The sequence below is a fragment of the Cheilinus undulatus genome, linkage group 2 (genome assembly GCF_018320785.1).
Source record: "Cheilinus undulatus linkage group 2, ASM1832078v1, whole genome shotgun sequence".
NCBI lineage: Eukaryota > Metazoa > Chordata > Actinopteri > Labriformes > Labridae > Cheilinus > Cheilinus undulatus.
The window spans coordinates 40,473,827-40,491,601 of record NC_054866.1 but is presented as its reverse complement, the minus strand read 5'-3'; the positions used below and the strand labels follow the sequence as shown (position 1 = coordinate 40,491,601).

At 36.8% G+C, this 17,775-nt stretch overlaps 2 protein-coding genes across 2 annotated transcripts; both read right to left on the bottom strand.

Moving 5' to 3' along the window:
• Positions 1–1,135: 1,135 nt before the first annotated feature.
• LOC121525298 (olfactory receptor 52E8-like) lies at positions 1,136–2,104 on the bottom strand. Its single transcript, XM_041811204.1, has one exon. It carries the CDS (start codon positions 2,102–2,104, stop codon positions 1,136–1,138), a length of 969 nt encoding a protein of 322 aa, XP_041667138.1.
• A 12,805-nt stretch (positions 2,105–14,909) lies between these two features.
• LOC121516954 (olfactory receptor 10A3-like) lies at positions 14,910–15,845 on the bottom strand. The gene has a single exon (XM_041798409.1). It carries the CDS (start codon positions 15,843–15,845, stop codon positions 14,910–14,912), a length of 936 nt encoding a protein of 311 aa, XP_041654343.1.
• Positions 15,846–17,775: the final 1,930 nt, after the last annotated feature.

Below are 17,775 nucleotides of genomic sequence, written 5' to 3'. Positions count from 1 at the left end.
GAACGGTCTTGGTCTTGAGACCGGTCTCAAGACCACATTTTGAATGTCTTGGTCTTGTCTCGGACTCAAGCATTTTTACTCGGACTTGTCTTAGTCTCGGTCTAGCCGGACTCAGGATTTTCCAACAAGACCAGCACTGATCTGCTTTTCTTCAACTTCATTAATGTGACAATAAGGAGCTGCACTTTCTAAAACCACATATATCCATCTCATTTGGAGTCAGAAATACCTCTGAACACTTACGTTAGCGTCATTCCTCTGATAAATCTAGTTAAACATCTAATTTTCAGATATTTAAAATAATTCCGGACTTGTCAGTGGCATTTATATACATACAAGCATTTATTTTTTACAAGAAGTTAGTTGAGATTTTTGTACATTGTGCTTTGAAAGAGTTGCAGACTTGTTTTTATTTCTCAAATTAAGAAGAAAACTAAAGTTAAAGAGAGAATGCTCATTAACTGTTCAGCCTTGTGATTGTTTTTTTACATTAATTTTGATTGATTTCTGGTACTTGAGGGGATTGTGGACAGGCCAGGGGCACATATTTGTGTTAGAAAAGTCTGAAAAAGGGATTTTTGCACAATATATCCCCTATAAGGATTTCTTAGTGTGAGAGCACCCCCTATAAGTGCCCTATTTTAACTATTACTAGTTAAAGTTTACAGCAAGCTATCTCTAACAAGACAGCCATCAGCCTATTTATATTGGTTTCTGTTCTTATTGATAATTATTTTATTAGCGCATGAACAAAGAAAATAACTGGATTAAAATCACGCTGCTGTTGGTGTAGACTAATATTTTAGAAGGCTAGTTTTTGAATGGAAGATTTAACCTCATATGTAGGAGGAAAAATAGATCCTTGTGTATGGATAAAAACATAACCTAGTTGCAGTATTGCATTTTCATAGGTTTTTAATATACAGTTATTTTTTCCTATTACCTCTTATTTTCTGTTATTAAATATACATTTCAGAAATAAATGACACATCATCACTGAGCAATATCTAAATATCATTATCACCTTTTCCTCAGCAAAATGCATAAATTACACAAATGAAAACAAAAGTAATTTACATCTCATGGCAGTATTTAAAAAACAATCAAATGATTTATTTTTATCATCAAAACATAGTTAGAATAAAAGATTAATCTCTACTCCAATCCTGGTTGCTTTAAGCCTCTTCATCAGCATCTGTTTTATGTCTTGAGTCTTAAAACAGTAAATTATTGGATTAACAGCAGGAGGAAACAGACTGTACAACAGTATCAATAAAATACGGACATCTAAACTGAAAGAAAATCCAACAGTGTTAGCTACATAAACAAAACACCTGGGAAGGTAAAATAGACATGTGATGAATATCTGCGGGCTGCATGTGGATAAGGTCTTTTTGCGCCCAGCAGTATTGGACATTTTCATAATAACCACAATTATAGAAATGTATGAAAAAATGATGAATGCAAGAGGAAGCAGAAGACAGAACATGGCCAGACAGAGAGCAATGACCTCCACAGTTTGAACTTTATCCCCACACGCCTGGCTTGTTATAGAGATGTGGTCACAGTAGCACTGAGCAATGATGTTTGATTTACAGAATGGTAAAGTGAGGGCCTGAGAAACTATAGTCACCATGAGAGGCATTGGTATGAACCAGGCTAAGCCACAGAGTATGGATATGATGTTGTTAGTGATCAGGACTGGATAACGCAGAGGAATACATACGGCAACAAATCTATCAAGAGCCATCCCTAACAGGATGAAAGAAGTCACTGATCCAAGATAATGAACAAAGAACATCTGTGTAAAACAGCTGTGAAATGAACTAACACCATCATCAAACCAGTATTTGGATATGATCTTTGGGAGAGTCACAGTACCAAACGTTAAGTCATTCAATGCCAGGTGACAAAAGACCAGGTATGTGGGTTTCTGCAGGGTCTTCTCATACATCACAAATGCTAAAATGAACACATTTCCTAGTGCAATAACAAGGTAGATAAAGAAGAGCAGAGCTGAAATGGGACCGTAATACTGAGGGGAAAGTCCAGGGAATCCAAGGATTAAGAAACTTCTCATTCTGGAGAAGTTAGAGTTGATCATCATCACCTGTTGCAGGTTAAGCACAAAAACAAAGATATAAAAAGTTAGAAGTCATTTGAAACAGCAGCTCAGGAATAATTTTAACAAAAAAGCATCCTGGAATTTAAAGTTTTCCCAAAAAGATTGAGCTCAGTCATTTGCTACCTTCAAGTTGTCATTAAATACACAAAATAGCTGAAGGTTTCTCATAGATTAGGATTTTCTGGCTTCCTATGTCTCATTAAAGTTTATCTTAAATGCTTCTAAATCTTTGGTCAGAGGAGGTAAGCACACAAAGCACATTTCTGTGTGACTTATGATGGATATTTGTCATACAACGAGTAAAAGCATTAATGATTTCCTTAAAATAGCATGTGTAGAAAAAAGATTCATTTCATTTTTAGCCCTTAATTTTGAAACTAACAGAATTAGAAAATAAATAGTTTGCATTTTAACAATTTAAAAAAGCTCTCAAACAAGCATATCACCAATAAAAGACAACACAGAACCCTTCATTGTTTTATGTTAAGCATTCTGAGTCAGACCAACCTTCAGGTGCAGGCCAACAATTGAGAGCCTAGCATGGGAACAGGGTTAATATTTTCTCCATGTGATGTCTGACCATGCCCATTCTCATAGGGTTATATTCTCAAATGAATATCTAACATGCCCAGAAAGCAAAAATGGTAACTCCTTCCTAATGATCATTGACAACCCCAGAAGTAAAATCTTAACAGTTGAGTGCCCCCGATAAATCCCCAAATATATCTATGACATAGGAAAAAAGTAGCCCCCTCAAACATGATATCTTGCTCCCTATGTAGATAAGATTTGTTCAAGTGCTTTCATAATGTGGAATGGCTCTGGTTTTGGAAACACTGAGGAGTGGTGCCAAAAAACAGAAAAGCTGTTCATTTAACAGTGAGTCATAATACATTGTATTAATTTTCTTCAACTGGTTTAATAAACTTAGATGAAATATTTTGGATAAAGCTGAAAGATTTATTAAAAAAAAATACAACCATTTAGCCCAGAACCAGTGTAGAAAGGCTGCAATTGTCCAAAACTAAAGGCCAGTACTAGCTTTTATTATGCAGTTCTATTCATCTTAAAATCTACTAGTCTGGACCTAAAAGGCTATTTCTGATGCAGAGGCCACCCTGCCTCCTCATAACCCATTGTACTTTTCTGCATTTTTTAACCCCCTTAACTTTGCTATCTTGGCAGACATAGCGAAAACTCTAAGGCCTAAGACCGCCCTCCTTATCACACGTACCCACAAACTTTTTGTACACTACTACAGCTAGAATCACATTTTAAAACTAAAAAAACACTCAGAGAGTGCAGACCTCCGCCATTAGCCCTATCTCCCAATAGTAAAGAATCCTTTAAAAATTTCCTGGATTCAGACGGTGATCTGGATCACTCCCAAAATGTAATCAGTTCTTTCTTATGCCATTTCTGACATTTCCTGAAAATTTCATCAAAATCTGTTCATAACTTTTTGAGTTATGTTGCTAACTACAAACTGACTAACAAACAAACCCTGCCGATCACATAACCTCCTTAGCGGAGGTAATAATAAAAGCAATTTTATAATGCCTTAGACTTCAATTGAAGCCGTTTCAATATTTTTAAAATCCTTCCTAATACTTTGTGCTTTTTGTGCAAATCTTACTGTTGAATTTCCTCCACAGGATTTCTGTCAAGTCTTAAGCTCTTAATGATATGCCAGTGGACGATAAGAACAAAGGTTATATATCATGATAAAAGCTTGCAGCACTGCTTTTAATGCCAACATTGCTACGGGACATTTCAGGGTCCCTGATCGATGAATCGGTCAGTTGAATGCTACATTTGAAGAGAGAAAGGTCACAAAAACATTGGCCATCCTAGATTTAAGCAATGATAATAGTTGGAGCAGTGGTTCTCATCCTTTTCAGCCCCCAACCACCAAAATAAAGGTGCAAGAGACCAGGGACCCCCCGCTGTACCTGAAGGTGGTTGAGGCTTAGTTGAACATAGCAATGCACAGTCAAGAATAGTCATGTGCAGACTTACATTTTAAGTTTTTTTAAGCATTACTTTGATTTCAGCATAAATCTCACCTAATTAGCACATTTTTATATTATACTTAACTAATTTCATGCATACATTTTTGATCAAAAATGGGTAAAATAAACAATATGAATAATTTTAAAATACTCCCTGTTTTTTAGAGGGCATCTGGCGACCCTCCCTCTGTGTCCCGTGACCCCAAAAGGTGGTCCGGGCCCCCACTTTGAGAACCACTGCGTTAGAGTACTCAGGTAACTTTTTGTCTGAACAATTAGCATCACACATCAGCTCTGTAGTTCAAGTGATCTGTCATTTATTGACTTTTTCATAAAAAGTCCTTTCTTCCTGGAGAAAAATAAATCCTGTATTCCCCTTTAACTTTTGTTGCCATAAAAGGAAAACCTGAAGCTTCTGCACAGTTTCTGTTTCTCTTGGGGGCAGGTAGCTGTGTACCATTGGAGGGTAAATCTACAACTGTCTTGCAGTTGCATGGCTAGCTAAGACAGAAAGGTCAGTATTTACTTTATGGAATTACCCTTATTATGTTAATTTTTTGACAGAAAAGGAGCAGAGCATAATGCAATGAAGCACAAGTTTAGGGACCCTTGTTGTATCGTTTTTTTCTGAAGTAGCTGTGGCTAATGCTGTATGCTTCTTCCCAGTTCATTATCAGGTTGTGAGCTTATTAAAAAGATGTTAAGGTTATCAGAAATAGACTTTATAAGCAGGAATATAGCCTGGTCAGGCAGTCATAGGGTTTTGGGACACATCAGCCATGAAAATAATTTTATCCCCTGTAGTTTTGTGGTGAATGACCGCCAGGGCCACATTTGTGACACCTCCTGACTTCCTAACAAAATTCATAATAACCATTGATATAATCATATAACATCTGCTGAGGGCCCCTTGACTGGGCTTTCAGGAGCCTAGCCAACTCTGGACCTCAAGTCTATGCCTCTGTGTCTTTTTGCTTTTAATTGCTTTTTAATTTAAAATTAAATTATTGTCCTATAAAATATTTTTATTTCTTGTAAGGAGTGTATATTCTCCATTATTATCAATCATTTAGTAATTACCAGTCAGTGAGAATGCACTGAATGTTCGTTGCATTGCAGCGAAGTTCTATCTTGGGTCTCAGTGGGACCTTTTAACTCATTAATTTAATAACACTAATGGATGCTTGATCCCAAAGGAGTTAATTGCACCTTCACAAAACCCCCGTGTTTGTCTAAATGAATACTGATAAAGGTATTGTTGTTATCCCCAGTGTTTAATAGAGGTCTTGAAGCACACAGTCTGAGTTAACCAAGAAGGTAGCTCTTCTGCAAATCCCTTAAAATTTGCACCACTTTGGACTGACACTAAAAAATAGTGATCCATTGTGGTCAAAATTACAGTCTTTTTTATTTTTATTCTATTTTTAATCCAAACTAAATAGCCCTCTACACAAATGTTCTTATCCAGACCATTGCATGAATTGTTCATGTGTTATATCATGATTTTAGTTAATGCAGTACTGATTTTAACAACCTTAGAGTCTTGACACCCACCCCCCCACAATCTCTGGTGCCTTGCTAGGGGGTCCTGGACTCCATGTTTGGAACCAAGGCCTTAAGGTAACATAAAAGTGGCTGAAGTTTAACAGGGTAGATGTTTATTTTGAGTTTTGGAGTTGGAGAATGCTCACATATTTATATATTTATTATTACTGAGTTATTTGTAATAGTTATGGCTTTAGAATGGGTAATATAATTATAACAATTAAGCAATATCTATAAGACAGGTTGGGAATGCCGTATAACAAAGAGAAAGTAATTCCTTTAAGTTATATAAACATTTCAACTTTTCACATTCAAACACAGTTTACTGTATTCCTTGCAATTGTGATTTGAAAGATTCATCAACATCAAAATTCTGGTTCTTAGGCAGTTTTAAAAAAAAAATTGTAAATATTAAATCAAAAGCAGAATTATTTTATATATTGAATAGTGAGCATCAGCTGTAGCCTGTTTCTTTATTTTTTGTGTAAGATAGCCACTTTAGAGGAATCAAAGTTCTCTTTACAAATATGCGAGTGAAGCTCTAGGCCTTTACATTTTATCTTTTCATTTAAGAACATTCATGTTTGGTTTTTATTCAGATTGAGTTTTTATTCATTTTGGTTCAGTGGTGCTTATCTGAAAATCTACCTTTCTTCACCAACATCTTTTATGTTATTGTTTCTTAGTAAAGATGTTGTGAAAATGGTTTTATTTGTCTTTACTTTGTGTGTAAATTTTTGCAATCAAATATGTTCTTTGGCCACCATATTTAGTGGCTTTAAATACTTAGACCTAAAGCTGCCTCTCTGAAAAGGATGAATTATATTCAGGTATGAATAGCTCTAAAGGAGAAGTTGTTCCCACAAAGAGTAGGAGAAAACTTTTGCCTCAGATGCAGGAAGTTTTATGGCTCAGTAAAGAAAAACAGGCCATCCTGGGGCATTACATAAGAGTGTTTTGAAATGGGAATTCACTGAGGAACAAAGATGGAAAGAGGTCTATGCTGACACATGCACATTTTAATCACACACCTGAGACAGTTACTGACATGATACACTAATGAGCTTCCTCTTAGATCTCATTTGTGTCTATACTTCTGAGCGTCATCATCTTTGAACAAACTCATCGCACTAGGACCAAAGTTATGATAACTCTTATGCTGTTCACGTTTCCTCTACATGAAGCATTTATGTTGTTTTGGGTTTGGGTTGACAGTCAGTTTGAAAGCAGTTTAGTGGTACGAGTTATCACAAGAGTTCAAGAAAAATGAATGCCATGGCTCTCAACTGTATACAGAATTTCCCATCATTTTGTTGCAGGCTTAATTCTCTTTACCAAAATAATTGTTAAACCCATGCCTCAAGGGGGGCTGCTAGCCTCATGGTTATGTTTGCATCTCTATGTACAGAGGCTTTTGTCTCCAAAGCAGGCAGCCTGATTTGGGCCTGACCCATGGCTCCTTTCATGTCATTCTCCAATCGCTCTCTCCCCAATTTCTGAAGCTATCCACTGTTCTGTCTTTCCAATAAAGGCAACAAAAGGCATCATTTTATCAAATTAGACGTAATTACACTTTTTCTGCCATTTTGCAGGTTCAGTTCACTCAGTGTGATGAAGGGCCAGCTGTAAAGACAGGCATCGAATAAAAAACAGCTGATACAAGACTCAGTTCAAGGAAATGAGAGCACAGAGGAAACCTGGTGACGGAGCAAGGAAAGCCACATATGGAAAAAGGTGGGGACAGTTCACATTTCTGTGAACGCACTTTCCATATGTACCATAGATTAAAAACTTTTTTTTTTTTTACCACTTTTCCATAAGTTTAAAAGGATAGAGAAATATATTTCTTTAAAGAAACCCTGCATGATCAGATAAGTTAATCTTGTTGGATAGATATTTGTATCTCTCAAATGTAAATTGAACTAAAAATCTCCCTAAATACCCCAAATATCTGCATTTTGAGTAAATTTGAGCTCATAAACTCACCGGGAGGCCGCCATGTTTTAGAGCTTTTCAAAATTAAACCAGAATGTACATACCAAGGGAGTTTCTCCAAAGAAACGCTAAAGTGGACTTTTACTTTGAAAAGCGCAGACCGAAATTCCTTTAGTACTGCGTTTCTTTAAGGCCGGCACAGACTTCATGAATTCAGCCAGATTTAAGCCCGACTAATGGTCAAAACTCGGGCACAATTTTGAGAGTCGGGAATGACTAACGGTCTTGTAGTGTGACATAGTTAACAACAAGTCCAAGATGCCCCACGACCACAATTCAACAAGACTAGCATGTCAGAATTTTTCATACATCTTCATCTAGTTTGACACCCTGACCTGACGTTAACGAAGTGAATCCTGACGTCTAACAACAGGAGAACATTCACTCCTTATCTTTGCATCATCATTTACAAGATTTACCACTTTTATCCCCTTTTATTCTGTAAAACTAATGGGTACGTTTTATTTTATTTTATTTACGTTATCACATGCATACCTTAAGTCCTATCTGAAGGAGAGCCAGTCCACATTGTCCTCCTCTTGATACATCTTTGACACTCTTTGGCCCGCCTCCCCGCCTCCCCGTCAACCTGTGAACTCGCACTCAGTCGCGGAGACAGGGGTGATGTCAGCATACGGTGAGCGGTCGGGATCACTCTTGCAGTGTGGCTAGGCTGTTGGCCAAGACGGGACAAGATTTTGGTGGCATAGTCTGACATGGTGCTGTCGTGAACGACCAAAAAAATCATGTAGTCTGAGCCGGCCTTTACCTGTAACCATGTAGAAACAGAAAGCTGTTTCATCAAGAAACAGATTTCAAATATTTTCTACTGATGTGGAGGTAAATATTTGATATAAGGTAAATATGGCTATGGCGAGGAGCGCTGAGGAACTCTTCCGTCACACCACCAGCGAGGACCAAAACATGGCAGCGTCCTGTGAGTTTATAAACTCAAATTACTCAAAATGCAAATATCTAGTGAGTGTTTTAGTTCAGCACACAAACTAGAAAAACAAATATCTATCCAACAAGATAAACTGGTCTGATCATGCAGGGTTCCTTTAAAGGGTCGCTTTTAAAAAGGAACCTGCATTTTCAGACATATTGACTTACTAAATTAACATTAGTGTGCTCTAAATGTACGCATGTTGTATGAAAACAACTAGGTTTCTACATATTTGTGTAAATTTAGAAAACAGATTTGGGTAGACTGCCATTATTATCCAGTGCCTTCTGGATAGTCAAGTCTTTCAGCTGCATTATTCTTCAGGTAAGTACAATTGTTCAGATTTTACTCACCTCAATCTACATTACAGTTACTTCATCCTCCATACTGCAGTGGTTTTAAAATTGAAAAGGTTTTGAGTATGACACCCCACAGAGAGAAGAATACAGCCATATGACATCACTGTCACTCCTGCAGAGCATCATCCTTAAAACAGTTTTAATTTCAAACCTAAGCCCAAAGTAACTGTAATGTAGGTTGAGGTGTGTAAAATCAAAAAGATTTGAAACCAGGAATAATGCAGGCAGATGCCATTTCTAACCAGAGTGCAATGCACAGAAAGGGCAGTCTACATGTGAAACTAAAATGTTCTCCAAAATGCAGAAATCTAGTATGATTCTCTGTACAACATTCAATAAAAGACTTTAATGTCACTCCAATAAAGTCAGTGTGCCTTCTTATGCAGGGTACCATTATGTATATGTCTCTTACAAAGATGAGAAGACAAGGGGAAATTGTCTAACTTTCAATTTCCACATACTCCGCTTGGGCCGTGATCCAGCCTTGCAGCCCTAAGCAGCTTGAGACATGAGATAACGGTAGAACTATAAGTTCACATGGGAATAATGTGTAAACAGCAGATTATTTTGTCTTCCTGGGGTTGACTTGTAATTCCTTTCAACATGAGTGCATGATCATATTATTCTGCCAAGGTCAAGTACATTTAAACTTAAGAGGTTTCTGTTTTCTTCACAGGATGTGTGGTTTCATGTAAAATTCTGTGGTTTTTTCACCTCATAAGTGAACTTCCTCATGAATGGCGCCATAGTAGCTCTGTGACCCACTGAAACATCATCATCAAGCCTTCATAATGACTGCTTGAGCAGCTATACACAACATAAATCAATGTAAAAGTAAAACTTTGGGTCTCTAAATTTGGAAGGTCTTCAGAGGCTCAGAAGAATCAATGATGTGGTGGATTTTTTTCCTTGATTATGGAAAACACATTCAAATGTATTTTCACTTAAAGATTTAAAAAGGCCTGTAAGGGGACCAGATTTCCTAAAAGGTGAAGTTTTACCCTAAGTATAGCCTGGGTTCAAGTCCGGCCTATGGGTTCTTTGCCACATGTCATACCACACTCTCTCATCCCTGTTTCTAACCCTATCAACCATCCTTTTAAATAAACAAAAGCATGAAAAAAACAAATACCAAAGATATACAAAAAAAGCATCAAGCAATATTAGTGTATGGACCAAACTTTATGGTCCAGTGTGTCATTACCCAGAAGTCCTTAAAAATATCTCCTTTAATTGAACATCAGTGAAGAGGAAAAGCCCCTACTGTAATTATTTCTGTCTCATTACTAAACTCTTGTTATTGTAGTAGATTTTCATGGCAAAATTCACCAATCTACATCTCTACATCCCTGAATTTATTTGATAAGTTTGCATTTCTATGTCAAACTTTTTAAAGTTAGCATCCCTGACATTGAAAGATAAAGCATTTGATGATTTTGTTTGTCTCACTCTCTTGTCAGTCACTGCTTGAAATGTTGCAAAACAAAAACAGTATCTGTTTGTGACAGTGTGTCACCAAACCCTCTGAGGTTCATTACCAGTGCTGAGAGCTGAGGAAAAAAATCGTCCCTGAGGGCTGACTGACGCCTTTCCCATCAACACCGCGTAAACAAAGAAGTCATTAATCTAATGAGCAGCGTTAAAGATAGAAACAGTCACCATGAGGAGGAAACCATGACACAGGGATTGTTGTGATTCACTTAAAGTTCAGAGGGAGAACAGATGCTCTGATTGGTGACAGCATCCTCACAGTTAACCAGTCAGCAACTGGTAAACGTGACATCAAGAGTATCAGGATTGGAAAAAAGAATTTCTTACATCTCCTAGATTTCAAACCAAGCACTGCAAAGAAATGGAAAACATAACATTCATTTCTCCTCTCCTCTGAAATATATCCTCAAAACAAAAACAAGAAGTACACCAATGAAACGTCACAGTACACAGACACAGATACAAAACAGCCTCTACCCACTGACTCTGTGCTGTTTATCATCCTTCTACCAGGCTCCTGTTTAACCTTTACAGCCTTGTTTGGGTCAGATACCGACACCTGCTATTAAAAACTCTCCAAGTCAAAATATCAACTAGTTCAATTTTTCTCCATTTCAACTTGTATTCAATTGACTGAAATAACAAATTTAAAGTTAGCAGAATATTTTAAGCATCTTTTTTGTAACAAAGGCAGAGAAGTACTGGAGATACCCAAACATGAAATATGAAGGAGCATCATAACCAAAAAATTTACAGCGTCTAAATATTTCCACATGTCTCTAGTGCAGGTGAAACTTATACAAAATTATAAATACTTTTGATAATCATTTTGGAAAAAATTGTGCAAACCTTAGAAAAAAAGCAATGTATCTATGAATTACACATAGCATTAACTATGCTCTGTCTTCTAGCTCCACTGATTTTATTTTGTTTTGTTTTTGTTTGTTTGTTTGTTTGTTTGTTTGTTTGTTTTGTTTTGTTTTGTTTTGTTTTTTGTCTTTTTGAAAGCTGCCGGATACTAACTTTTAACTTCAGTCTGATGGTAGCTAATGGGTAATAAAAACAAAAAATAATAACTTAAAATGTGGTCTAGCCCATCTCCGGATTTTCAGTGTCCATTGTCTTATTGCTCCCTGATTTTTCAATCAGGGAGCAATAAAATAAAAACAGCAGACATAATCTTCGTGTTCATTAAATAACTAAATAGATTTACAGCACATCATGATGATATTTTAAGAAGTTTTCCATCCTTAGCATGACATCACAGGAACGTGTCAGCTGTGATTATATGGTCCATATCTGATCTTCTGCCATAAATCATACATTTTTATTTATTTCATTCTATTTTAACACAGTAATCCCCCTGTTCATTGCTTCAATATGTTTATAAGGCTCTACCCAACTGTAGTTTGATTGATATGAGGACATTTTGGAGCTTTCTGAGGGGCTCGATTCCTGCTTTACATCCAAAATGCATGTCTTCATCAGTTCTTCAAGTGGGAAAAAAAAATCAGATGATGCTGATACTCCTCTTAATCAACCAATGTCAGTGTGTCACACAATAACAGACGGTCAGGCGATATAGATCAGAATCATACATCAGTCATTTTTTTTGCTGAATTGCAATACATATATATATATATATATATATATATATATATATATATATATATATATATATATTTGACTATTTTTTCTTCAAAGAAATAATAAAAACACAGGTACTTCCAAGTCAAATCCTCATAAACTAAAGACTGAATGTCACACTGGCACTTTTGTTAAAAGCCAGCACAGTGTCAACACTGACATAAAAAATGACATCAAAGTGAACAACATCTACAAAATAAACACAGTATTAAATGATGAAGCTCCTTAAAGAAGATAAGACTAATGAAATGCTAATTCCCCATTAGACAAAATATTTCACATTTCAAATTCTCTCTTGTGGTCAACAGGTTTATCGCTTTTAGTGGCTCCTAAACTCTCTTTTTACTGAGCATTAAGGATGACACATTTTGTCATTGTTTTGTCTGTTTATATCAATATTTCTCACTTTCTATTCCGGATGTCCCACCCTGCCCCCTGTCCTGTCCTCTCCAAATAGAGGCAACACGCCCAAAATAAATCTAAAGAAATGATCTGTGATATTAAATATGAAATAACTAAATTTTAAAATAGGCAACCAAATTACATTTCAAAAACATAAATAGAATAGAATAATAAATGATATTTCAGTTTCTCATGCATTGAATTTAGTTGTTTTTCCTTGTCAGCACCAAATGTAGAGATTAAACAGCCTCTCCACTCCCTGACACCCTGAGTCCCTGCTGTGTTTGTGAGCTGACCACACCTTTGCCTCACACCATGTGTCCAGGATTTTCTTTCCAATAAGCCAATTGAAGTACGCAAAGTACTTCCTTTGATCCTTTGGCTAACTCTGTGTTCATGCATTTTGAATAACTCTATTGATATTGGATAACAGTGTGGCCATACATTTGGAATAACTTCTGTTATTCAATATTGTTGTTGACATCTTGTTTGGTGGCAGTATCAGCAGGCACAGGTGTTAGCGGAGCATCAGGCTCCTCAGCGTAGGCGCTACTACCTGCATGCTCTGGTCTCGTACTGAACTGTCCAGAACTGTGTGAATTTGTCCATGTAGATGAGCTACAGCACTCAGTGAGAAGTTTACCATGGCAGTGTGTCTTTTAAGATGCTATTGTGAATGATCCATAAAAGCTGTAAGCTGTGGAGAGGACAGGAGACTGCACTGACAACTGGTGAGAAGTCCCAGTGTGTTGGCAAAAGTCACAGTACGCCAAGGGGTAAAATTTAGAAGTGGAGCGTACCAGCCCATTTGAAGCACTGGTACAATCACTAAAAGTAATTTTTGATATATGCCTCATTAATTGATTCATACTTGAACTGACTGTATCTTGAAGCCCCTTTGAGCACAAGGCCCCTGGCAACTGCCAACTTGAACCCAAAGGTAAAAACCCCAATGCATTTAAGCATGCATGCATATTCTGTTTAAATTTGATTTTGCTTTAACAAAGAAAATATTTATCTCAAAACAAAATATATCCATTTGATGCAGATTATTGAACCATACACAGTATGTGGCTGCAGTAAAACAATGAAAATTCTGTTATAATCATTAATATGCTTTGGTTGAGATGAACAACAGCCTTCATGTTTTGTTTTAAAGGAAAATATCAGAGTTGATCAAAATTATCACACATTTTAATTGGCTGATTTTCCTCCTGTGCATTTGTCTCATTTAAAAATATTGAAATAGAGTGCAATATATTACATTGGTAAAAGCCAAGATGACATTTGATTTAGTTCTAGTCTTTATTTATCTCAATATTTTTTTTTAAATCCCCTCCAGGTCTCGACCCTTCCAAACATACCTTTTCCATGATTGGCTTTATATTTCACATTCCTCCACCTTGACTGGTTTAAGGGAGTAAAATGCAGTCTGACTTTCATGTAGGAGCCCTGAAACAACACAAGATGGCAGCAAAGTTCACTGGAAGCAAAAGATTTTTCTGTGATGGGACCATCTTTTCCCCCCCTTGTTTAAGATTTTGTGTATTGTGTTCTTATGGCGCCCTCTTCTGTTTTGGAGCTGTGAACACAGTATGAAGAGCTGGTTTCAATTTCTTCTTGTTTATAATTGTTACTATGATTTCATTAGCGGTCAAAAACACACCTGCACACTGTATCAACTCTCTACTCTGTGTGGGAGTGAATCATGTCTTTTAATTATTTATTTCTAAGGTTTTTAGAAAGTAGCACATGAACTTAAAAGGGAAGTTGAAGTGTAAGGGAAGCATTGCCATTCTTTTTATTCTATAAACATCAGTCTCTCTTTGGATATGTAATAGAAGTATAACTAATATTCACCTTTAATTCAAACAGTGTTAAAATATCATATTGATTGAGCTGATTCATTCAGAAAGTCCAAATTACAACTGAAGTAGTCTGAGGTCATTTTTAATGGAGGAGGCTCAGGTCTTGATTTTAATATACAATGAAATGATTTGTTTATTTACATGCATGTCTACATGGTTACAGCACAATATTTCGAAACACTGGATTCACAAATCAAGCAATCAACATAAGAAATGAAGTGAAACAAAGAACACATCAGTCGCCAAAGAAAGGTGTGGTTTTGAGCTGAATTTTTAATCATTTTTGACAACATTAGACAACACGTAACTAGAAAACACTGGATTTATTGTGCCTGCCCAGGGAGAAATAAATGAAAGGCAACTGAATTATAATGGCTTGTGTGCTTCAAATATGGCACTAAATATTAAAAATCACCAGGAATTCGTTTGAAATGGAGCATGACAAATAAAGCATTGATAGTGATAATAAAAAGAATTCTTGCTTTCTGCAAAAAAAAAAAAACAAATCAAAAGGGTGCATTAAAATGGAAGGATTTTGTTTTTAACAAAGTGAATGAATTTGTCTCTAATCTCTTTAGTTCTCAATCCATAGATGATCGGATTCAGCGTTGGTGGGAAAATCAGCGTAGACATCCCCAAAAACCTCCTCAGATGAGGTGAAATCCTCTGTACCCTGTAGGATATGATTGTACACAGACCCAGACATTCCAGCAGCAGATACACAGCCATGTGTGTTGCACATGTTTGCAGAGCTTTGGCTTTTGTGTCTGTGCCTTTAGATCTAAAGCATGCTAGAAGGATCTGCAGATACGTGTACAATATCATCCCGTTAGCTATTACCTGTGAGACGGCCACCACAAAGAGGCCGTAGATGTTGTTGATGGTGGTGTCAGCACAGACCAGACTTAGCAGACTGGGGTTGTCACAGTAGGTGAGGGTGAGTTCAGATCGACAGCGAGGTAAACGTAAAAGCAGAATGAAAAGCACACCCATAGTGGCAACACTGCTCACCCACACACCTGTGATGATTTTCATGATGTGAGCATTCGTCATCACTGTGTTGTATTTCAGAGGACAGCATATGGCAATGTACCGATCATAGGCCATGGCAGTCAACGTGAACACAGTCCCTCCTCCATAGATGTGGATGAAAAAGGCCTGGGCGACACACGCAGAGTATTGCATAGTCCTGCTATCTGTCAGGATCTCTTTAATGAACTGTGGGAAGAAAGCAGAGGCCCCGATAAGGTCATAGATGGGAAGGTTAAGCAGGATGAGGTACATGGGGTGATGCAGGGATTTGTTCAGTACAATGGTGAGGATGAGGATGAGGTTGCAGAAAAGGATGATCATGTAGCTCAGACTTGCGAAAAGAAACGCAGGAATGACGGCTTCAGAGGGGAGATTGTAGCCGTGTAGCACCAAAGTAGACGATATGTTGTACAGGTTCTGCATTTTGATGCTCCCTCTGTATAGAAAAGTGAAAAATAATTGTCAGCACAAAGTCTTTCAGCAATGAAGAACAACACAAAAATTAAATCTGAGAGTGTGTTTGCCTATTTCTAGTTAAAAAAATATCTCTTTACACTAATTAGAAGCCATAATCACCAGACAAGCTGAGATAAGCATCTTCTTTTAGCCCCCTTAACCTCTCAAAAAGAAGGCCTGTGTTTCTTGTAATAAGTAAAATGTCTTATCAAAGAAGTTTTACTTGTTGATTGCCTTGAAACAAGAAGTCTATATCTAATAAGTGCATCCCATTTAAGATATTTAACAAGTCAAGTGTACAGACATAATACAACAAAATGCATGAAGTCACAGTTAAATCAAACATTCACAGAGAAGCTTTAAGTCCTTAAAGCCTCATTATGCCCACAACAATTCACTTTGTATCTATAAATAATTAGCTTTGCAAGCTATATGTTAAATATTACACCTACATAAATATCAAGTTGTTTTCTTCTGCACTTGAATTCCAAGAATAAAATGCACATTGCATAAAAATAGATAACAGTAAATGTATTTACATACAAGTTCAATAAACATTAAAGCTAGAAACAAACCATCAATACTGTCAACGACTAACTGGAGAGATGTTCAGGAGGATCTGCAGCTTTATAGGAGAAATCATACATGAGGCAGCTCCCGTGAGATTAATGCTTCAGCCTTCAAGTTCGTCATCAGTTTATTTTGACAGGGACTGTTAGAGGACTCTGGAGGATTTGGAGAACAAGTGTTTTAGTGGGTCCATCAGTACTTATAATTATGCACAAGAAATGAAAAAGTAAATGTTCCAGTTACTTTAAGAAATGTTAAGTAATTTGGAGGAAAATGTAAATAATTCTGTTTGTTATAAGCGGTCTGAATTTTTTATTTTGATGTTGTAGGCATTGGACCTTCAAAACAGTAGAGTAAGGCTTTAAACTAATATCATACAGTGTTTATAAGAAGTATTCATCCCCTCAGATGTTTTACCCTCTTACTGATTTCAAATCAATCAATCATGGTCAGTTTAGTTTGGCTTTTTTGACCAAAAAAGGAGATGATAAACCTCTTTAATGTCAAAGTGAAAAGAGATGTCAACAAAGCAATGTCATGTGAACAGAAACATGTAATGTAAAAATTAGTGAACAAATAAATGTTCATCCCCTTTAAAGTGACTGACCTAATTCAACAGAGGTCCAGCCAACTGGTGCTAGTAGTCTCACAACTAGTAAAATGATGATCATCTTAGTGCAGTGAATGTGTCTCAAGTGATTGTTGTCACAGTGTTCAAAGTCACATGCTCTACACGTACATGCATATGTGCAGCACGGTCAACATCAGAGTTAGCAGTCATTCTGCCACTTCTGCAGCAGGGAGTTAACGCCATCAATAATCTTCCATTTAGGCACAATAATAACAACTTAAATATTGCACAACAAGTTTAATCAGAGAAAATCAGAGCAAAAAAATGCGTTAAAAAACGGACAGAGTAATCGTACCAATAAAATCCTTGAGAAAAAATGTCAACTCACTGATAAGTTCAGGTACCAACGTAATTCTGGGCCTTATTTCAGCAGCAGGAATGGGCGCAGAATTTTGTTGATGCTTGGGGCAAATGGTCGGAAATTTTCATCTGCTCTTACAGTGTTGGCCTGTGGGAATTAGGGCTGTGAACCGGAGGTTCACTGGTTAGTTTGGGAATCAGTCTGGTCTAGGTGAAGTACTACTTCACTTTGTGCCCTTGCCCTCCATCTCCTACCTCCAACCATAGGCTCTTTCTTGTACATCTCTGCGCATTCGTGTGTTTCCACAGGATCCTGTTTGTGCATATTTTTCAGCTTATGTATGTGTTGCATGTTCAACAACAGTGTAGAACTTGAATTTCCCCATGAGGGTGTAA